Source organism: Micropterus dolomieu, linkage group LG08 (genome assembly GCF_021292245.1).
Source record: "Micropterus dolomieu isolate WLL.071019.BEF.003 ecotype Adirondacks linkage group LG08, ASM2129224v1, whole genome shotgun sequence".
Classification (NCBI taxonomy): Eukaryota; Metazoa; Chordata; class Actinopteri; order Centrarchiformes; family Centrarchidae; genus Micropterus; species Micropterus dolomieu.
The window spans coordinates 19,959,202-19,983,205 of record NC_060157.1 but is presented as its reverse complement, the minus strand read 5'-3'; the positions used below and the strand labels follow the sequence as shown (position 1 = coordinate 19,983,205).

Below are 24,004 nucleotides of genomic sequence, written 5' to 3'. Positions count from 1 at the left end.
CTCACTCAAGACACTGCGTCTCCTGAGCGTGTGCCAGAGGGCCAGAGATTTGAGGGCGGAAAGCTTTTAAAGCCAATTAAATGGGGCTTCTTAGAGCACTGGCGCTCCCTTTTAATGCCGAACCCTGAGCTCTGCTAGCGTCTATGCTAACCCTTTTACTCCCACTAATACTGCTTACACCAAGTTTGTTACCCCAGGCATTTCCCTATCACCTGCTTGTTCATTTTGCTGAAGAATTAGTGGTTATGGAGTCAGGAGTTTTATTTTAGCTTCAAGGCTGTGATTTTAACTATCAAAACAGAGCAATAATTAAGTGTGAATAGCATTAGCTGTTATGATAAATTCCCCCGTTTTTTGCCATTCTTGGTCAACACAGTCTACAGGCTAACTTTATTTTTCTAAAAAGTCAACCTAAACATGGAATATTCTAGCCTCTGCCTCAGTTCCTCCTTATCTGCTGTTCCTCCCACTGAGAGAAAAGAGGGATGAAAACAGAGGAACAGATAGAGAAAGAGGAAACAGCAGGACCTAAACCACTTCTCTTTCATGTGACACCAACAGGGCGAACCATCAGGCAGGGGGAACATTCCTCTTTCTTTCTTACTCTCTGATTTCCTCTGCTCCCTCAAACTTTAGTCCTCTTACACTCCTCTCTCCATCCCATGGAGCGTGATGACAGCTCAGACAGCCAGACTCCTTAATTCCTCTCTTACTCCGTTAATCTGTCATCTTTATCAGGCCGGGAAGGGGGGGCGGTGCAGAGAGAGGGTGGGGGTGTGGGGGGTGACAGGCGGGGACGTGGGGTGGGCCGCCAGCCGCAGCCCCCCGATCAATCTCCACATTACAGCTGACAGAATGGTGCTAATAACTTATTGATCCCCCCGCCGTGCGCCGGGGCCTCCGCCGGCCCTGAAAGCCCTTCCATTGATTGGCTTACAGGCCGATGCAGCTGGGAGAGGGAGGGGAAGAGGAGGGGGAGGAACGGGGATGGGTGATGGAGATGGAGAGAGGCGCTTCTGCTCACACTGAGGGGAGGATGCGCCACTGCCAACACGCACAGTAACACTGCTCCATACACTGCCCCTCTGTTTGTCATGTTCTATGTCTTTCAACAGGAAGAGAGAAATTAAGAAAGGGGGAGAGAGAAGAACACAACTAAAGAAGAATGGAAATTATTGGAAGAAAATTAGTGGATATGAATTTGTGGTCAACTAACTAATATATTGCTGACCTTAAAGTAATTGTCACATAAAAATCTCTTTTGCTCCTCAGTATAGTTATGCAACAAAATAAAAATTAAACCTGCAATCTTTTATTTTTGTCGTTCTAAAGCGCTTCTGTCGGCTACAGTAGGTCCCTCCTGTAAATACTGTGCGTGAGCAGGTGGTGATGCTCAAGAACTGATGTTTCCATCAACAGTAACAGTGGCTTTGCTCAGCCATTGTTATGATAGTTATTTGGAAAAAGTTGTAAATTGCTATTTACTTTGTGTTCATCATAACGGGATTAAATAATTCACTGATAAAAGATAGTTGTAGAGCACAATTCACTTTTCAGTTTGTTTCAAAAAAACCTTTATAACTCAATCAAGATGGACAGAACAGGGATGGACACAACAATAACCCTCAGTGAATTATAAAAGGTGTTTCTGGCCTGAACATAACTTGCACCTCATAATGAAATCTTTTAGATGAGGAAATAAAAAAATAATACAAGTATAACTGTTTTTAATCGCCTTCTGCCATTCTTGTCTAATTATTCTGTGTCTGTCATCTCAGTGTTCGTCTGTCTTTTTCTGCTTACAGTAGCTTTTGCAAGACAACTTTTCATGCCAGAATGCGATAATTATATTATTAACAAAACCATAAGACAGAGTATTAGAGTCACATTAAGAGTTGGAAAAATTTAAGAATTAAGTCGAAATGTCGAGAATAAAGTTAAAAAGATACTTTATTCTATACTTTATTCTAACTTTATTCTCATCATGTTGACTTTATTCTCGACATTTCCACTTTATCTCAAAATGCAAAATAAATAAAAAATCTTTATCCTCAATTGTTTCCCCCCTTAATGTGGCCCTAATACGCTGTAGTAAAACAATGCCTCAGCCATAGGTTATACATGTTTTACAAGTTTAGTGACTGAAAATGTAACAATACTGTGTTTAGTTACTTTCATTAGGGAAAGTGTTACTTGGCAATGCATTACCCTGAACGCCAAAATTTACACATTTAAATTTTAAGAATAAGGGCGTCAAAGTACAGCTGACGCTTCTCGATTATTAAGTGACTTTTGTGAAATGAAATGTAAAAAAGCACACAATAACAGGACTTTCTAACTGAAAACCTCTGTTTGGTTTCCTTTAAGTGCACTGAAAGTAAGAAAAAAGTATTTATTTTCACTATTAACTGGAATTTATTTTTTGTCATTGTAAATTGAATCTCTTGGCAGAAGCATTAGCATGTCTTTATGAACAATAACCCTGAGAAGCCATTTTGTTATGGCAGTAAAATTACATTCCTATTAAGTAGGGGGATGTTTTAAAATATTTACAACCCACATTTCCCTTTTTTACTTCTGTATGACAGAGCTAATATCATCAGAAATCCTGGGGTGTTTACTTTCGTTTGGAATTGCCTGTCTATGCTAATCATGTAATAACTAGCTGGTAAAACTTTAAAAGCAATCCTCACTTACGATCAGTTTGAAAAAAAAAACAGGTCTTGCACTAACACGCTTGCCTGCAGATTCACACGCAAGCAAACATCTAAAACCAGGCATTTAAAACCACACGCAGAAAGGTGCACATGCTCAAACACACACACACAAAATGTGCTCAAGCCCAAAACCACCGCTACAACCCCCAACCACACACACCGACAGGCTGTAACTGCCTCTGGGAGTCTGAGTGGAGGGAGCAGAGGAGAGAGAGTGGCGGTCCAAAACACCTTATCTGCCTGTTTGAGTCTCCGGTCTGACCGCAGAGCCACGGTTTACAGTCTCCACAGGCAGCCAGACTCTCAGCGTCGGCGCCCCTGCTCTCCCTCTCCCTCCCTCCTCTCCTTCCCCCCTCCCTCCCCCCACCTCTCACAGAGCCTCTGAATAGCCAGCGGCTGGGGAGTGAGAGAGCGAATGAGGGAGGGATGGAGAAGGGAAGGAGGGAGGCAGCTCTCCTGTCTGTCCCTCAGATTTAATTAACGGCCCACTCCGGCGCAGAGACGACCCAGCAAGCCTGCTTCCCTTTCCTCCTGACCCACACACACACACACGTGCACACCCACACACAAACACACAGAGCCTTCCTCCGCCATAGCTGCCGCCTGCCCTCCCCTGATACCACCACCGCACTCATTCATCTTTCTTTCCTCTGTCTCTCTACTTCCAAATGTTTCTTCCATCACTGCAGCCCAGTCTCGCTCTCTGTTGCAGACTTTTGTTCCTTTTCTTTTCTCTTTTTGTTCTTTTCTTCCGTCCTATCTCTCGGATTCTCTCCCGCCACTGTTCATTGATAGACGTTAAAGACTTTTGGAAGATAAGTCAAACAGGAAAGTTGACTGACCGAAGAGAGTAAACACAATATTATAGGCAGCGAGCTGTGTTTACCGTCAAATAATCCACTGCTCTAAAACTTCACAGACATTACACCCACCTATGTATTTGGAGGCAAATTTGAACCTGTGTTGATTTTGCGTGGGCACGCATCTGTATAAGTATGTGTTATTTGTGTGTAATTGTGTGTTTGTGAACGTGTGTGCATCTAATTTCACTGGCAGACACAATTAGAGCCTGTGGCTGATCGGATTGGACTTATTTACAGACACGAGCGAGCCGCTTAGGCAGCCTGTTAAATCTCCCTTAAATGGTCAAACGGACAGATTTGAGGGACTTGGACCCCCCTCTGTCTTAGGCTATTCTGCGCTCACCACCTACTCCTTCACCCCTCACCCACCCACCTCAATCCCATTGTGTCTTCCCTCATTAAGATAACTACTCTGGCCTCTGATTTCTCCATTAAGTTTAGCAACTGATTAGGCCAGTATTTGGGTGGAAATCCGTCCCAAACCGGGGTTTTAAGACACTGGCTGGCCTGGCTGTTGAGCAGTCTAATACCCTCCACCTTCCACCCACCCTGCCTGATATCACAGGCACCGTATGGACAGTTAATCTGGCAGACAGGGAATATGAGCACACAGAGAGAGGGTATGGAGGTGACGGGTCTGAGATGATTATGGCACTTGCTGTGCCTCTGGCTAACAGTAGAAGATGGGACAGGGTCAAACCATGAGCAACAGTGGAGCAATGGTATGGTCTTCACTGATAAAAAGGCAACTCATTTCTTATTTAGGGGTAAATGTGTTTGTTTAAAAAGTGTTTGGGTTTGCTGATGGAATGTTTTTAATTCAGCTGATTCTTTTTTCAGGATCAATATATTTCAAAAAGTCAGAGTAGATCTTAAAAATCTTAACTATCATAGTCTACATTGGTTATAATTACAGTTATGCATACTAAACTGACTTCCATGTTGGAGAGCATAGAGAAAAGACATCCAGACAAGCATTTTAATGTGGAATAAATAATATAAGAGCCTGCAACAACATTAAAATTTGCATATTGTAAAATCAACACCAAAAGTTGAGACAAAGTTCATAGCAAAACCCAGGACCTCATATACCAGTTCAATAAGTATTGAAAAAAATACAATTTTATTAGGCAATAATATGATAATGTGAAAAGCTTGTTTAGGTTGCTGGGGAAGCATTGTTGCCTTCAATCATACCTTGTTGGGACAGAGAAAACTACAAACCAAGTGTAGCAGAAACATCCAGTGCAGTAGGTTGATCGCTGAATAGTGATATCCACAGAGGCTGTTTTATAACCATATGTCTTTGATGGCTGCACAATATCCCCATACAAGCTACTTGACAAATAGCTGTGATTAAATGTCTGTCTGTGTTCTGTCTGTAAGCTGTAAGAAAAGCTCTTTGCACACGCACACCGTGGTTCCTCTGTTCACATGAAACTGGATTAATGGCAAACAAAGCTATTTATTCAGAGGTAATTTAAAACAGGGGATTTAACAAAAATCCTTGAGTGCGGCAGAGAATTTGGGAAGAACATTAAGTAATCAACTTGAGAGTGACCTTCAGGAATGAGTAATACGCTTATGTTAAAGTCCCCCAATCACACAAATTAGAGTAAATTAAATGGGTTACGGGAGATGTAAAGGTGGATATATCAGCGGTCTGGATGCAAAGGAAGAAAGAGACAAAGAGATGAAAAGGGACAGAGAAATAATCCTGACAAACCTTTAAACACACACACACACACACACACTCACACGCACGCAACACGCACACTATGCATTACTGGGGGTCCTACCTGTGTGTCCAGTACTGGTGTTATGGTCAGAGGCTGACTGGCCCTCGGGCATGCCGTGCTGTCTGGTGTGGTGCAGGTTGGAGATGATTGTAGAGAGGTCACTGTCACGACTGTAACACACACACACACAAGAAAGAAGAGGATAAACAAGTTTAAAAGCAGCTCCAAACAAACTTAACTCCAAAATGCAATCCAAACCAGTATGCGATAAAGCAGCAGCGCATAAAGTCATACTATTTCACACACTACTTACCGCAGCAATCCTCCATCCAAACAGCACTGTCTCTAAAATGCATACCTCCACACAGACTCAGCAGCTACAAGTGGCTGTCCTGTCAACTGGCTCTTAGCTCTGAGGTGTGTAATGCACTCTGACAGACTACCGCATCCAGCACTTTTGGGTCTCATCCCTACTCATCTTCCACACTAAGATGTATTAACGAACATATTCACAAGTCATAAGTAGTTTAGCAGCTTAAAACCTGATTATGGCTCTTTTTAAACTCAGGCCGCCAACGGTTGTTTCAGAGAAATATGGCAATTGAATAATAGGAGGAGACAGATGATGAACATTTAAGATAAAACAAATTAGCAATCAAGCTTTGAGCAAGTCTTACTTACTTATTAGGAATGTAACGTTAAAAGACAACACAATGAATCTGTGGTATATGACACTGGCATTTAAGGTCATCTTTTCTAATGCCATGCCTACACGCACCAAAACTGCACACTAGAGTCTCTCAAACACTCTGTCCTGCCCTTCAGCGCCCAAAGGAGGAGCAGGAGGAGGGTTTACAGATTAGGCCCAGATCTGGTTGGAGCCTCTCTGCCCTTCCGAATGCTCTACCAGCCACCTCTCTAACCTCCCCACACCAGTCGACCCACACAACTGTGTCATGGAGGTATTTCATTTGCAATCTGATTACCATCCTGATCGCATTAAATGGCATAATGATGGGAAGTAGACGCTTAGAGTTTGAGGGGAGTATAGCAGCAGTGCAGTGCAAGTGTAGTCACAGTGTAATGGCAAAAAGCTTGAGGGGTCGGGAGAGGTGCGGGGCTGAATATTTCTTAGGTAATGATCTAAACATAATGTATTGTTAAATGAATGTGACATACATGCTACATGGAAGAGCACTCCAAAGCCCAGCAGAACAGGAAAGCTAATTTTGAACACAAAATAAGCCTGAAAACGTGCAGTATTTCAACATGTCAGCAGGAATCTCGTTTATAGGCTTAACTGGCAACTTTATTGAAAGCAGAATCATCTATGAAGGGGGTCTGGTATGACACAGCAAGCCCAGTTTATAGGACAGAAGCGGTGAATGGTTCTTAGCTGCCACCACTATGACGAGGCCACACTGTTTGCGGCTGCTGGATTTGGGTTTTTACAGTCCCATGATTACAGGCCCCCGCTGTAATGTCAGGCTGTCGGCCGCCAAGCTGTTTTCCACACGCTAACAGAAAAGATGAAGGAAAGCATAGAAGGCCCTAATGCTGGCCATGCCGGCTACACCAGTCACCTTTCAGTCACAGAGAAGCAATGACTCAGAAAACAGTCTTAGACAAAACAATCACCACCGGTTGCTAAGCAAGGAGACGCTTGATTGGACTGTGACTGCAAACGTTTTAGACTAATGACAGACCTGTTTCTTAGAGTGTAACTTGCTAAAATTAGTAGCTATCTGTGTCTGAGAGCTCAATGGTTTTCTTCAAAAAGAAAATGAGATGCAGGGGAGGTTGTTTTTTTTAAATTGTGCTTAAAGTCGTATAATAATGTATCAGCGTCAGCCAGTGACTCCAACAAAACACACATCACACACACTGCAGTTACACATTCCACTGTGTGAAATTGCAGCCAAATCCATCCATCAACTGGCTGCGTTATAACACCACCCTCTGTCCATCATTTAAAGTGATCATGATAATGCCATCCTGAACTTCTCAGAGAGGTGATGGGGTTATTATCCTGTGGCGAAGTGGCCGCTCTAAGCCATGAACGGCAAGGACATTGTTAGTGGGGTAATTAGTGCACTTTTCCTGAGCTGTCCCGCCTCGGCTTGGGCTAATGAGGGCCTAACCCTATCTCCACCCACCCCTGCCCTCCCTCAATCCCCTCCCCCTCTCTTTCAATGGGTGGAGGCAAGGTCATACTCAATCCCTGGAAGATGGGGATGTTTAAAACCCAGTCACCTGAGTCAGCGCTCCCTAAGGAGCTCCTAAGGCCGGGGGTTAGCTGGGAAGGACGGGGGCCTCGGAGAGGATGGAGGGGGGTTACATTGTGGCTGTTGGGCCTGATAGCTAAGAGGGACATGAGCTGTCTTCTTATCATCCAAGTGCACACCGGAGACAATCATCTCATCCTCAGCTCATCCCTAAACTGGTCAATAGTCATCCCCGGCCACAGGACAGACACTCTGACCCAGATACTGGATCACTAATATGTGTTAATACTCTGCCATGGATACTACAGGTATCCAACATAACTGGAAAGATACCACAAACTCTTTATAAGTAATACGAATTTTACCAAAGTGACTATATTGTTTTCCTGATTGAGAACAAGGGGGGAAAAATAATCCAACAAAGCATTTGATGTGCGCTGAAACTTGAAACTTTTTGACACCCGATGCTACAGATACATTTCAGCCAATATCAGCCCTAACTTCTACTGCTGTTTTATTTCAATACTTCTAGTCTATGCGTTTTAAACACACTAATCCTTGATTCATATCACTTATCAGAGTCACCGCTACTCAGTATTACAATATGTTGTGAATAATTAAATAAAATCATTCTGTATTGATAAATAAGGCATCTCAATAAAACAATAAATTAAAATGCCACAAAAATGGCCAGTATTCCTGTCTGCCAGATCAGTGTCTGGGGCTCTTCCTTTTGTTATGATAAGGTTGTGTTCCCTTCTACTCTTACAGTAGGCGTTACCATTCCAAATGGTCCACGCAACATGAAAAGACTCTTCTCCTGGCACTGGGAGTCGACTCAGTACAAATGCCCAGTAGTGGCCTGCTGTGGCATTGGCACGCGGAGCTGAGGTGGCGGAGCTGGAGGTCACAGTGTGAGCTGGCAGAAGCTGGCAGCCCAGGCACCCTGACGCCATGTCTCACACCACCACTGGGAAAGTGCTGACAGACAGACAGCAGGGATGTGAAGGTGGAGGAGGGGAGAGAGAGAGAGAGAGAGACACTGGTCGAGCGCTGTGTAACATCTGGTGCTCGCAGCTTTACTGTGTACCCTCCTCTGCTCTCAAGACAACAGCCTGAACACACAGCCTACTCCAACCTGCACAGGTGGCCCACAGCAACATTCAAACACTACCAGGCAATATGTAATATTCAACAACCGCTGCATAGTAAGATATGGACTTGGGCAATATGCTGAGAAAAAGAGGGAATGATTAAAGTTTCTCTGATGCTCTACAGGGGGAAAAACTACAATCCACGTCTCTTATTTAGGAAATACTTTTAGTTTAGGATACAAAGCTTAAATCAGGAATATGGGCCTGTTCTGTGTACATTTGATGTTTTGTCTGATTCCTATGAGTAATGGAAACACAATTGTCATGCTGCTCACAATAGGATCGAAAGGCAACCCACAACTGGGAACCCTGCAAGCAGAGGGGGTAATGAATAAATACAGAAATAGATACATAAATAAGTAAGAGTAGCCTGGCTTCACTTGGGCTTCGCTTCTCCTTGTTGTTCCTCTGCTGTACAGGCTGACATGAGGTCGATAAGGCAGCCAAGGGAGGAAAGAAAAGTACAATGGAAATAGAATATACGGTAAGTCCGCCATGTTGCATTTAGGTTCTGCTGTAGTGAGCCATGCACACGCTGCTGGTTTCACTGTTAATTTCTCCTCTGACGTTTCTCGTCTCGTTTTTCTAATTCAGAGTAATTGAATCAACAGTTTTATGGAGCACATGGATTGAAAAGGAAATGATTTGTTATTTCTACAGTGTGATGCAACCCTTCCTCCTTTTCTATATGAAAGGCCAAAGCTCTTATTATCTTCAGCTAATTTCAACATACTAGAAGACAGCCCACGATGAATAGTAAACACTGTCTTCTTTATGTTCTTTGTGTGGAAATGATGAACCTCGTGCTTCAAGCCAACACTAAATCTGAGACTAAATGGCTGGAACACTGCTGACCATCTTTTTGTTGATCCTCTGTTTTCACAAGGAGTTAATAGACAAAACACTGCTCTATGTGAAAACAATGAACATATTGCTACTAGCCAACGCCCAATCAACTACTAAATTGCTGTGACTCTGTTGCCATGGCAAACGCGTGTAAACAAGGCAAAAGATTCTTGAAGCGGAAAGCTCCTCTAGAAAGCTATAAAACCATCAAGCTTACTAATTAGGGCTTTAGGTGGAGAGCCATTTCCAGTAATTTCACACTGTCCGTGACCTCTTACTGGCATGAGGCAATGACACAGTTGTTCAATAAAGCCAGAGGACAAAATGTCAAATGCAATAGACATACAGTAGCTAACCCAGCGTCAGTGTCTCTCTCTGTGGTTATGACACAGATTGAGTACAGCATCCATCCATTGACAACTATGAGCCAACGCTGCTCCATGAAGAAAATCTGTTCATGCAGAGAGGCGAGTTGTGATATTAAGTCGTAATATCAGATTCTTCTAAACATTTATGAATGTGAGCATCTTCTGTTTGCTTCTACTTGCACTAATCAGCTTCTTATCAGCGTGAATCTGCAACAAACAAACAGCACCGTAGCCACCGCAAAGAGCAATAAAGCTCACACCGCCTCAACATTTCACTGGGGGAAAAAACTAAATCAAGCAGGCAACAGTTCAAGGCTATAATCAGGTCTATCAAAATTACGCCCACAGTGACTTACACACTGTAAACATGTTGCTGAAGACAGAAATGCCAGTCAGTTAGATGGGATGTTAGTACTGTAGGTTGTGTTGAATTCAGTAGGTTGCTTGTTTTTATCAGCTTTACTCCCTGGTGATTGGATGAGCACAGGACAAGATGGTCCTTATGTAAGGTGGCCCAGCGATAGCCTCTGACAGGCAGAGTATGTTGAAGAAAAACCAAACAGCTTGGTATGTTTTAATGCATTTGTAGGTCCGTGGTAAAGGTCTGCATATCTTACGACAGCTTCCCTCTTCCTACTTAATCCTCTAAAATAATAGTTTACCCTTTTGTAGAGGTATTTGCATATGTTAGTGAACAAGAAGCAAATGGCCTCATGCATGATTGAAAAACTGCCTTTGTTTGTTTAGCTGAATGTTAATAATGAGTAGGGTGGATTTTCTTTTTTTTCCCCTACAAGGCGCAGGCTGAAAGGCACACGTCAGCGGGTGTAACTTATAAAATCCGCAGTGGTTGCCGGGTAATTACCCAGACTCTCAGTCAGCACTTTTCAATCAAAGCTTTGTTATCTACGGCCAACTGAAGCAAACACCAAGGTAGGCTTTGTTTTGCCCTTGAGTAAGACACTAAAATCCTAACTTACCTCCATCAAATATTTAGTCCCTGAGATGAAATCCATAAATCAGCGTTAACGAATCCACGTCAGACACAAACAATCTGCAGCACTGATACTCAGTACCAAAGTGATAACTAAACTTTCAGTTCCCGTTTTTTTGTTTTTGTTTTTTTTACAGAAGCCAAACCAGACTTTGCTTTGATACCCCAAAGAGTTCCGTACACACCTTATTGTGATAATGATTATTTGGTTAGTTCTGTGGCTTGGCTGCTATTCAGTCTCTAGATGCTCTGTGCTTATTCAGCAGGACAAGTGCAGATCTTTGGAGCACCAGGTAAACTACTTGTCTGTAAGCCAGCGACTCTTAACATTAATCTGGTTAAAAGAATGTGGACCGGTTTATAATGAACTTGAGAAGACGCCTGGATTAGAAAATCCTCTTAATACACAACGATCGGCCACCTGAACTAACCAAGCAATCTACACTGCAATGTTACACAAAGTGACAATATATATACTTAACTATACACTGAAATACTAGAGTATGAAGTATATCCTAATGTGATCCCACCCGAAGTGAACTTGATGCATGATGCATTATGTTAAGATAAAAAAAATGGGATTAATAATTGACACATGCTGCTTGGATATGTCCATGTAGATTAAAGTGCAGTTACAGTAGGCAGGTTCCAGCAAATAAGTGGGCGTGACACGGTGCTGCCACTATCCTTGATGATGTGTGGCGGAGACAGCACAGACACACTCACACATGTATACAGAGGCCCTGTATTTTTCACATCCATTGGCCAAATCCAATTTGTTAAGACCCTTCCACGACTCACTTACGAAGCTGCGGTCAATGGAAATCACATTTCCGTGATTGGACATCCCATTATCCTGTACGTCCAGACCTGCACTGGGGGATAAAGCAGGGTTGAGACGGATGCCCAGGACAGACCGGAGCTGCGGCTCCAGCGAGTCCGTCGCCTTTGAAAGGGTAAAAGCCTGACATATTAGTCATAAGTGTTCTTTAAATTCATTATCATCTTAACGCGCCAGCGGCACAAGTGTCAGGGGGAGGGGAGGCCCTCTTAAATGAGGTTAGTGGATCCATTTAAAGCTTCACAGTTGCTGTGCTGTCCGCCGTGTCACACGCAAGTCTCAAGACATGAAAAACATCCCCTCCTGTAATGAGGTTGCACAAGCTGCTTATAATGCAGCTGGGGATTTTCTGAGGTTAATCAATGAACAGCTTCTACATTATATCTGTCCATAGCCTAACTGATTTCTGAATCTTTAATGTACATACCAAGTAATCCATGTGATGTTTATTCCAAATTGAAAACGTCATTTCACATGGATCAACTTACTGACTTCATGTTCCTAACAAAGCGTGTACGCCATCACAGAGAAGCAGCGCTATCCTGGGAGCCCATTTGATTCATCTTAATGAGGTGTACTCACTGTAACCCCGCATGTGTGTGTTCTGACGTATGAAGATGTGAACATGATTATTTACTTGAATCCAAACATGCATTTAGTAAATGCGTTCCACATTTTTATGACAAACACAATCTAATGTGTATACCACTCCTGGGCACTCTTCCCTACCCATTATTGTGGAAAATTTAATTTTGACAATTAGCCAAACAGTCATTCACTGACAGACACTAAAATGTTGATTTCTGAATAAACTACCGGCATTTTTGAAAACATTTAAGTTGCATTCCTAATACATACCACATGTGGTATTTTTATTATGTTTGGTGCCTAAAAGCAAAGCAAAGCAAAACATTCCTGTTAAGTATTTTGCCGTCCTCCTGATTAGGTTAAATTATCAAAAACAAGACTGTGTGAATGATGAGGATCCATAGACTGTTTATAGATACTGTAGGACTGTGCATGGGGCAGCATATGTGACACTTCTTATTAATACATAATCTTTTAAGATTTTTAATTTAGAAGCAGGGATAGATGCACATCAAGATGAAGTAGATTCTACAGCGAGCTATTTTATAACCATTTCAAAATGTTCTTTACACGTGAGCAGAAAAAGGCCAATAACATGACATAAAGACGTAACGACTTATATTTTACATTAAACACTATGATCAAACTACCTCCCAAGCGCAGCACAGGATGGGATGAAGTAGACAGTGGTGGTGACTCAGATGACTCAGTCTTTTAATATCAAGTCAAGACAGATACACTGAGGCTTGGCAGGAGCAACAAAACGCTAGCTTCGCACCCATCCTTCCATTAGACATCCCAAAGCAAAGGCCATTAGTATATTTTTGAAACACGGTTCTTTGTCTGTTCGTCTCAAAATGTGCCTTTATCACCTCTAAATTATCCTAAAATCACCTTTGATTAAAATACTACACACACATGATGAGCCATTAAAAAAGTTCTGCTGAAGAAAAGCAAAGAAAACAGAGGTCTTATTACTGTTCATTATTTTTAATAAAAGTAACACCTCAGAGGCTAGCATGACATTTTCTTCTCATGGTGATGTCACTACAGAACGTACGCATTTTCCAGCCTGATAAAAGCCGACGCAATTACGACAATGTGCGTCATTGTCTACTAAACACACACAGAAAAAGTAAAGAAAATGTGAGAAGTGAAAAAAAAGCTAAGAAGTCTGGGATATTAACTGATATCTTGTATCTGGTATAAAAATGACATGGGAAAAAAATGTCAAACATGCTTGTGGCCATGGCCACAGAAGTCATAGGTGCCTCACCTCTTTCTCATGATACTGTAATGCAACTCGTCCTCCTGTTTGATGTGGGCATGATCCCCACTGGCCCGCTCGCTGCCTTCACTGTCGTCACTGCTGAAGATGGAGGCCAGCTCCTTCTTGGGGACCCGGTTGGGAGGCAGGGGGATGGTGCGTTTCTCAGCCAAGCGCCCGCGGTTCTGCACAACAGGGCACACAGAGAAAGGCAACACTTGAAGCAACTGGATTCATATACAGGTTGTCAAATTGCTGAATCTGTTTTTTTTGCTTGTGTTTAATCTATCTGCAGCATGTTATCTTTTCTTTTTATTATATCACTTCCACATGTCTTTTAAAGCTGCTGTTTACACATTTCGCCTTCTCAATGTGCCTCTCTTAGTATCCACAGCAATTCATTCTATTATCACGTGAGGGTCCTGCATACTCAGTCCCCCTTTCCCCTGCAGTCCTACGCCCCTGTTCTCAACTGTACCCAAGCGGGTACTTCTGCAGTCGCCAGGGGGTATGTGGAAAGTTCGTGAAGTAGCACAACTAATTTGAAAAAATAGAGATTGCAATTTCATCAAAAAATATATATCCACATGTTGAGTCAAATGTAACTCCTAACACTACACCTAAGATTAAGATGCACTATACATGAAAACTCTGCAAGCAAGCAAAGTCTTTAACAGTTAGCTTTCAGAATAACCTTATCAGAACCTCATTTACAAGCTTCCAGCAAAAACTGGTTCAGCAGCTTTGTAGATATGTCAGTGTAACTGGCGTCCATGAGCTGAAACCAAAACAAAATAATCTGTAAGACTTATAGTCAGCCTCCAGCCAGTTTTCATCAAGCTGTGTGTCCGCTTTGTGTATGAGTTATATATATTAAATTAGCACTGAAAAAGCTCTCCAATACTCTATGTTAGGCCAGCTGGGTAAATAATTTGTAACCAGTAAAAGTAATGGAGTGACGGAACTGATTGGGAGAAAAGTCGGTTGGTGAATTAAGTGTTTATTTTGCTCCAAAACTGCCAGAAGTAAACAGAGAAAAGAAGGGATAAAGATGACAGTGTGGCCTAGGGGTGTTAGGAAGTGAAGCTGGGCGACCTTTAATGTGACCTGAAGAGGTCACTGCAGATTAACTTGGTCCTATCACAGAGAGGAGGGGGAGAGAGAGGAGAGAGAGGAGGAGCAGAGGAGTATAGATGGAGAGAAGAAGATATTGGGGGGGGGGGGGGATTGGAGAAGAGCAGGGGAGGGAAAGGCTGAGAAGTAAAAGTTAACAGGGAAGAGAGGGAGATGTGAAGAGAAAAGGTGAGAGAAAATACAGAAATGAAAGACAATGTGATGAGTCAAAACATGAGAGAGAGAGAAAGCACCACAGAAGTAAGGTCCGTCCGGGGAGTGGACTTGGATTTGAAGCTGTTTTCCCCCTTCTCTCTCTTTCTCTCTCTCTCTCTCTCGGTGCCTGCACTCCCGGACGCCTTCAAGCCCTCCAGCTATCCCTTCCACCACACGCAACCCTGCTCTCAGCCGTGCCTCCCCGCTCCCTCCTTCCCCCACTCCTTCCATCCCAGGAGGCGCGCCAGCATGAGTGGCAGGCGGGGGTGGGAGGAGGGATTTGGGGGCTCCTAGCCAAGAGGCAAACAGGTGCAGCCCCTCTAGAGTCTCTCAAATGGCAGACATTAGAAAGAGTTGGGGTATGGGAAGAGAGAGATGAAAACATCCCCCAGGATGAGCAGGCCACAGAGTTCTGCACTTCCTCTTTTTTTTATCATGCATTGCCAGAGAAGAGTTTTTTTCCCCCTCCTTTCTTCTTTCCTGTTGAAGTTCTGCACCAGTGTTTGAGGACAGTGGATCACTTTCCGATACTTCTGCTACTTCCACACAAAGCTGTAGGGAAGGTTATAGCCAAAGCTCCAACAGGGCGTTGGAGGGAGGAAGCGGGAGTGAAACCTCACGTGAGAACAACACTTTCTATGGATGCCACTACACTTATATCTCTCAGACACACATCTTTTAAACACAAATTCACCACCTCCATGTTTCTTTATTGATGTATTCACATTGTCAGGGAAAATACACAACTGCACATGCGCACTATCCTCACCACCTACACACACACATACGCATGCACACACACACACACACACACACACACACACCTGTTCCTGTTCCTTAGAATTCCCCTTCAAAGCGGGGGATTTTACTTGGAGCATGCCAGCAATATAGTGTATACAAGAATAGTTTGTCTAAGGCCAGTCGTGACTGTGGCTATGTGTGATAGTGTGTGAGCTTGTAGACAACCACCCACATGGCTGTGACATACCCAGGCTGACAGCCCCCTCCCCCCCCTTCCTCCCTCTTCTCTCCTCCCGGAAAGCCCCGATCCTTTCTTTAGTGGCACTGACGCATAACTGGGGGTGAGCTCCCACTGCTTCCGGCAACACTTCCGCAGCACGGGGGAGGGCTCTCCGAAACAAAACACGAAGCAAAACACACCCCTGGCAGCCCACGTAGGAGTGCTCAAAGGAAGGGCGCCTGAGCGCTCAGGCTCGTCCATGCTCGCACAAACACACACGCGTGTGCACAGAGCTGAGGCAACCTTACTGTGTGTGGTCAACCTCCTTTCAGCCATGGAAAAAAGTCTCTCATAAAAGTCCCACTAAAAGCACCTCTATGAATATCACCTCCCACGCTTTCTGTCTGACAGTCAGGCAGCCAAGAAATATATCTGGGCTTCACATTAACAAGCAAAAAAGGTTAAAATGGTGATTTCAGTACATGACAAACATTTAGAAACACTACCAATAAACATAAATGCCCTAATTCCTTCACATACATATGTTCATATAATACATAAATTCTCCAATAGATATAGTATGCTCTGAGAGTAAATCTAGAAGTTGAACTTGAACTGAAATGGCGAATGACTCATAAATTACTGCAAGTTTGATACTGTGACTTTTTGTTCATTATAGTTACATAACGTATTAACCAGCCATACTGACTTCTTGCCATTACCCAAGAGTGTATCTGTAGTGTATACAGTGTCTGCTTATCTAAGCCTACCTTACACAACACCATACACATCCACCAATGTTGAACACCAACATTTAAAACGTTCCATAATATAGAAATCTACCCAATATTCCACCATAATTATTGTATTTAGATTAAACATATTTATTGTCCACTCACGTGGAAATTTGTCTTTTTATACAACACATATTGCTGCAGTGACATAGCATTACAGTTTATGGTAACCTCTTCCTGCATTACGCATCAAATCAGAGCCAGCCACAACACGTTACCTGAACTTTTACATTGTACAGTAAAATGATCCTGCTTTTCAAAATAATTTGGCACATTATAACTTTTCTGTTATGAATATATACTTTTTAAAAAGTACTACTGTCTTTTTTCTTCCATTTTTTTCATGTTTCGTTTAAAAAAAAGAAAGTATACTGAAGATGGCGGAGAATTAATTTGGAAAGATTTTATATAAATGCACAAATTTAAAGGGTTTGTAGTAGATCAATGCTGCAGTTTTAACTTTTGTGAATAATTTTCGCTACCTACCAAATTTCAAGTCTCTCAGACTCGAATGGCAATGAATGAATGAATGTGAGTGTGGTAGGCTGAGATTTTTAAAGTACTGGATACAACGTCATCTGGCCTCATAACATTTATTTAAGAGTCTTGAGAAATGGCAAGAAGTCAAAAGTACTTTGATATGGTATTTTAAGGGCCAAAAACATCATCTGCATATATTCTCATTTAATAGGTAGATATGTGTTATAAAGCTTTTTTATTTCAAAGAAAAACATTAATCCAGTGATTACGTACGGTGAACAATGTCCTTATGTTATATATTTGCCATACAGGCTATACACAAACACACAACATATATGTTGTTGTTACTCATTAGGGTGGAGTCCTGAATTCACAAATGCTCTTGTGAACAACAACAGGGGCTAATATCACAGCTACACATTGGCCAAGTAAAAGGCAATGTAATGTTTTCTCTCAAAAATTATTTCAGACTTTTAAATGAGCTCTTGGTTGGAAAAGAGGACTAATAAGTGTGTGTTTTTTTCTTTCTCCTTGCGTTATTTCCTGAAAGGTGCAGTACCCTGCCGCTGGCTCCAACCAGCATTAGCGTGCACACACACACATACACACACACACACACAGCGGTAGCCGCCCGTGACATTCCTGCAGCTGCGGCGCTCTCTCTCCCTCGCACGCGCCCCCCCAGCGATCTCCCTGGGGGACGAATGCCTAATGAGTCACGCGCCTGTCTGCCGTTACCTCGCAGCGTGTGTGTGTGTGTGTGTGTGTGTGTGTGTGTGTGTGTGTGTGTGTGTGTGTGTGTGTGTGGAGGCGGGCCGACTTGGCGCGAGCACTAGGGGAAAGGGGGGAGGGGGATTGAGGAGACGACGGGGAATGAGAGGGGGGGGGAAAAAACGAGTGTGAGGGAGGAGGGCGGGAGAAGCGGTCATTACCGTGCTCACGTAAGCGCTCTGAAACAAGACTATAACAAACAATTTGTCTGCTGTGTGTTTGTGTGAGCCTGAAATCCAGCTCTTCATAAAATACTAATTAGACATTCTTACTTTACTCCTTATCTGTGACTCACCCGCACAGAGAGCCTACGGCCTGAGATACTCACAGGTGCACCTATGAAAGGTGATTAGCTACAAATTTGTCAGCTTCCATCAAATTGAGATCGCTCAGTATGCAAACATGACCGCCGTAACTGGATTACTGTGAATAATCAGATTTAAGTAATAGTTTGATTAAAGTGTTTACATGGTCTGCAGTAACCAGATTTCCCCAGTAACCCAATAATAAAGTTCATATGATGTGTTTGATAGTCAGGATAATGTCTGTAAGGATTTGTAGTGGCCATCTCTTACTGGTGCCACAAAAAAAGAAGAAAATGAAGAGACTGAGTTTGTGTTTATTGCTTTAGCTTTGATAAGTGCACCTTAAAATAATCTCTGTTACTTAGTGTTCAAATCATTTTGGTGTTTTCCTTTTCTTCACCACAAGCCATGACGCTGTTTTGTTTATAGAAACACCCATTTGCATCCACCTTACTCCACGACCTATAAATATTATAAATATAATAAATAAATCAGACAAGGGCACACTATACTGTCTTACAGGCCTGCAGAAACACAGGCAAGCATTATATTTGCCTGATCTGGTTATACTGAAATAATGAATGTGCACATAAACAAACTTACTGCAATACCTGCAAAGATAAAGGCCGGCTGTGAATAAACTGCACATATGTAAATTAGTAACATCTTGAACTATTCTGTCATAAAAATATAATGCTCATATTCACAGAGGTGGCGGAATTAACACAGTCCTCCACCACAAACACCTATACACTAGTACTGCCACTGTATAGTCATTTCTAACCCGTTTTCCCCATCATTGTGAAAAAACATGTTTATATGTGTGTAACTAACAGGAAAACATCTACTTTTTATAACATCTCCAATCAATAATGACATCATTGTTTGCGATGTACACATAGGGTGCAAAATTGACTTTTTTCTCCACACGGAGCCAAAGGGGCTAGTGATTGTTCTGGTTTTACCAGCCACTCAGTAGATTGGCATTGTTTTTTGACTTGTGAGTGAAGCAAATCTACCAGCCACTTGCATATTTTAGCAGCATTTGGCTGGTGGCTGGTGCTAATGATGTTGCCCCGAGTACGCACGACCACAAAACATTTCCTGTAACACCTAATTTAGTTAAAAGGTGACAGAGTGTCAGATTTGTGAAGAGCTTTTGTCTTGTTGTTCTTGGTTTGCAGTGAAAAAAATATCAACAAACCAAGCAACATGAACACATGTATATAAATGTATTATTTTTTGTCAACAGGTGCAACTCGACAAATCATAATGTTCAGTTTCAAAAGGGGAGTATGGAGAGCATCTCTGACAAAAAGTTTTACATTTTCAGTCCTTTCTTTTGAAGTTTCTGATAAATTTTTGTTGGAGAATCTGATTTAGACTGAAGTAATGGTAGATGTTTCCTTTACGGTTAAGATTCTGGTTTGATGTTAAAATACAGGCCTGAGTGGCTCCACATGCTGTGCATTATTTCACACACAGAAAAAGAACAATCTTGACGTTTGGAATGCAACTATAAATTTGCCATGAGATCAGGCACCGACCTTATCAAGTGAAACTCCTTATAAGTGCAAATGTACTTCATACTTGGCAAAATAAATCTGATTCTGGATAACTGTGTGTGTGTGTGTGTGTGCGCACGTGTGTGTGTGTGTGTGTGTGTGGTTTCCGTACAGACTTCAGGCAACACTTGCTTGTTCGAGGCCGTGTGAGAGAAAGAGGAAAAAAGTGAGAAAGCACTGTAGGGCGGACAGGCATGCGACCAAGTCCCCCGCCTCCCCCTCCCACACACACTCGTACACATTCACACACACGCGCGCGCTCTCCCGCACCCTCGGCCCCCACGCGCTGAGCCGAGCGGGCAGTTGCAGCCCAATGGAGCGGCACAGGGTAAGGGGAGGGGGGGTGGGGGTGGTGGGCGAGCAGCAGGAGGAGGGGGGAGAGGTGCACAGAGGGCGAGAGGCGGAAGGGTGATGGGGAGGAGGAGGAGGGGGGCTGGCTCTGGGAGGTCAGTGACGGTGCAATCAAGCGTGCCGGCGCGCCTCTCGCTCTCTCCTTTCCCTCTAGTTCTCTCTCCTTCCTCCTCCCTCATTGTGTTTGGATAGGCCCACCGAGGCTGCCGCAGGGGAACTTTACGGACAGGTAACGACTGGGCCTCTCTCTCCAAAGACAAACACAGGGGAAGCGGAGACGGGCAAGAAGTTGTGGTTGGTAAATTCAACTGATGTTTTCTCTTGTGTTGGTCCCCACGCGAGTCAAATTTGATGAAACTATTTCAAGCAGGTTGAACTTTACATGAGATTCTAGTAATCATCAGGAATGCACTGAAACAACTTCCTAAATACACTACCACACCATTAAAACTACGCCTCTTCAAAGTTGGAACATTCACTTTGCTGAGGTTTAGGCATGTCACACACAACTTTGAATGATGAACATCAGTTATGTTGTGGAGGAAAAACCTAGATAAACTCAGATGACACACTAAAATTCAACCAAAAGTTTAGGCTTTACCTGTTTAATTGTTCTACAACTGACTTTTTAGCACATTAGTAGCATTAAATAAAACAAAAACAAAACTTTGGTACTTACTTACACCTACATCGCTGACAAACTAAAAGTGTACATACAACTGTACAAGGCAAGTTAATTTGTATTGTACATTTCAACAACAAGGCAAATCAAAGTGCTTTACATAAAAGACAACACTGATAAATTTGACTTCCTAGCAATCCTGTGTGTGTGTGTGTGTGTGTGTGTGTGTGTGTGTGTACCGTTTATGTGTGCACTTGCTTGAGTCTATTGATGGATATATGAAAGCAAAACTATGAAAGGACACTGCAAAGGCCTGCAAATATCAGAGGAAATCGCACGATGAACGACAAACGCAAGCACACACACTCACACACATACACATACACATACAGACACATAAAGAGATGTTGGGAGGAGGGTTTTTAGATATATCGCTGTTGGCTTTGTCGTGATAAACCACATTTGGCTGATAGACAGAAGCTCCAACTTATTTTAGCTGTTTGTTAACAGTGTCCACACCCAAAGACACACACATCCAGTCAAATATGCACAACACTTTAAGAAACTTACACACACACACACACACACACACACACTCATAAGTGCGCGCAAACACATACGCATTCAGATCTCTAACAATCTTTAGCATCTTGCTGAAATGGACACATGCGGAAGCTAAATGCTAATTTGCTAAATTTAACTGTTTATTTTATATATTCGTAGATAGAAAGACAACAAGAGCAGCGACAGAGTTTTTTCATGTGTGTGTGTGTACATGACTGTTACTGTAATTCTATATGTGTGGCACACATTCCAATTCGTATTGACCTCCATATGCCAGATTAAGACCCGTGGTGAATGAACAGATCATTAGTCTCACTTAATCTCTAATTTGTCCGAGAAAGAGATGCACACAAAAGTGCACAAACATACTCGACACGACCACAGTTCTGCACACTTCTGGGCCAATAACCGATTCTGGTGTTACCATAGCAACATAGCCTCAGCCACACGCATGCAAACACGCACGCAAACACATAAAACAGAAGCAGTGTACAGTAGGTAGTTGATCTATGACGATGACTCCACAACAGCTCAACTTCTATTATTTCACTCAATATCGTGCACTTCAATGTTAATGATCTTTTCCCCATTAACCCTATTGGAAATGGCATTATGAAAATGTAATGAGACAGAAGTTATAGTCAAAAGTGTGTGTGACTGTTGTGTGCGTAGATGAGCGGGTGTGTGCGTGCGTGTAATTCCACTTTGCAAGAAGAGCCCTTGATTGGAGGAGGTCTTTACGAGCCGGAGGAGGGGAGTGTAATTTCCTCCCGGCCTCCGCCAGTTCCGCTGAAATAACAGAGCAGAGGAAGCCCAGCTCTCCCGGGAGGAGACACACACGCGCGCACCAACACACACGTGCACACACAGCAAGCAGGCAAGTCAGCCAGCAATCGCGGGCGTACAAATAATCACAGACATGCACTCTTAAAGACACAGACACACACTATCACATGCGTATTTACAGACTTAAACAAACATATAGAGCTAAGAAAAAACTTTACCATGCATACACAAATCTCCAGTATTACATTGTATACATGCAAAAAGAATGACATGTGGTCCGGGACACACAAAACAAGCAGCATCTGACAACTTCAAGGGGCAACTTTAATAACAATAACATCTTGCTTGGTCACTCTGTGTTTCTCTGTCCTCTTCGGTCTCTATGCCTCTGCCATTAGCTAACATTACACCCATAGAGGCTGCTAAGCCCAGAGGAACAATAGAAAGAATCATGATTGGAAACAGGGCCGCTCGGGTGATTAAAACTGCTCAGAAGATCATTGGTACCCATCTCCTGAGCATCAGTAATATTGGTGAGGTGAGGTGCCTACACAGAGCACAAAGGATAATAAAGGACAGTACCCACACCCAGCCACAGCCTGTTCACCCTGCTGCCTTCTGGGAAGAGATAAGTTTCAGCTGCCACATCACCAGACTCCAGAGCAGTTTTTCCCCCAAGCTATCAGAATTTTATGCTCAAATATATTTGTTTTTGAGCATAAATGTTTATTTCTGTTTACCAATTTTATAATTGCTTTTGTATTACCGTATATTGTCTTCTACATAGCAGAAGGAACTTACAAACTAAATTTCACTTAACATCCTGTTGTAATGTAAGAAAATAAATCTACCTTGTACCTTATGTTCCCTGCTCACCTGGCTCCGGTCACCAGCGTTGCTCTCCACCAGCAGCAGAATATTTTTGCTTGAAACTTGGGTGGCAAGCTAGCCAACAAAGCTAAACAGCACCTAACGCAAGAGCACTTACAGTAACGTTACCAATGTCAGAGTGTGTTATCTAGTAAGTTTACTAACATCAACTCCAGATTTATAGCTAGCGGTTAAACCTGTCTGTGAGGCGTCTGGCTGATTTTGCTCGAGTCAACAACTTTGCTAACACTGGCAAACCTCAAGCAAGCACAAGAACAGAAGACACAGCAGGTCAGCTAATAAGTTGTTACTTACTAGTCCAACAGCAAGAAGGCCAGCTCAGCATCTGTCTTTCATCCTTTCAGCTCTTGTAGCGCAAATGAGTAAAAGCCTATATATTTACTCTTGTCCGGTCTCCTGCTCAGTCACTCTTCTCTTCTTTGTCTTCTTCGGTCTCATCACAGCCTCTGCCATGATATCCAGAATACAGAGCTAGCTTCTTCTAAATACCTTATATTGTACATTATATACCTTTTGCTTCTTCTTATAGGTTGTTTGCTGTAGAGTCGTGTTGGTGCCGTAAAGCATTTCACTGTTGTCATAATAAATCACCTGCCCGGGATTCTAACGTAACCCTATTCCCCACTCACTCAATTACAAGTCAGTGCACCTTAAAAATAATTTTGAAGCTGTTATTTTTACTGCATAATGTTGCTTTAAGCACCTGATAATCACATAATAGCAGGCTTAATAGAAAACTAACACACTTTGACAGCTATTTCTCGACAGCATTTCACTCATAAGTGTAGGTAAACAAGCACATTTATACTCAAAACTGTGGATTGTAATAATAATTCAGTTTGTGTCGTGTCGTTATGAACAGCTTAGCCTATGCCCGGGCCGACAGAGCAAATTAATGTCCACGTGTTCTGCGCAGGCAGGTGAAAAGTCTTCCCACCAGCTGCTACACTTTTTTTATGATCCCTTGCCTCATGCCTATAGCG

At 42.7% G+C, this 24,004-nt stretch overlaps 1 protein-coding gene across 9 annotated transcripts in view; it reads right to left on the bottom strand.

Moving 5' to 3' along the window:
* Positions 1-24,004, bottom strand: part of samd11 (sterile alpha motif domain containing 11) — a 96,610-nt gene that overhangs the window by 23,928 nt on the left and 48,678 nt on the right. For all 9 annotated transcript variants that reach the window (XM_046057061.1, XM_046057060.1, XM_046057059.1 and 6 more), the window contains 2 exons: positions 13,612-13,787; positions 5,380-5,489 (listed from right to left, as the gene is read on the bottom strand). In XM_046057061.1, the coding sequence (XP_045913017.1) occupies positions 5,380-5,489; positions 13,612-13,787 (286 nt within the window). The remainder of the gene's footprint in view (positions 1-5,379; positions 5,490-13,611; positions 13,788-24,004) is intronic.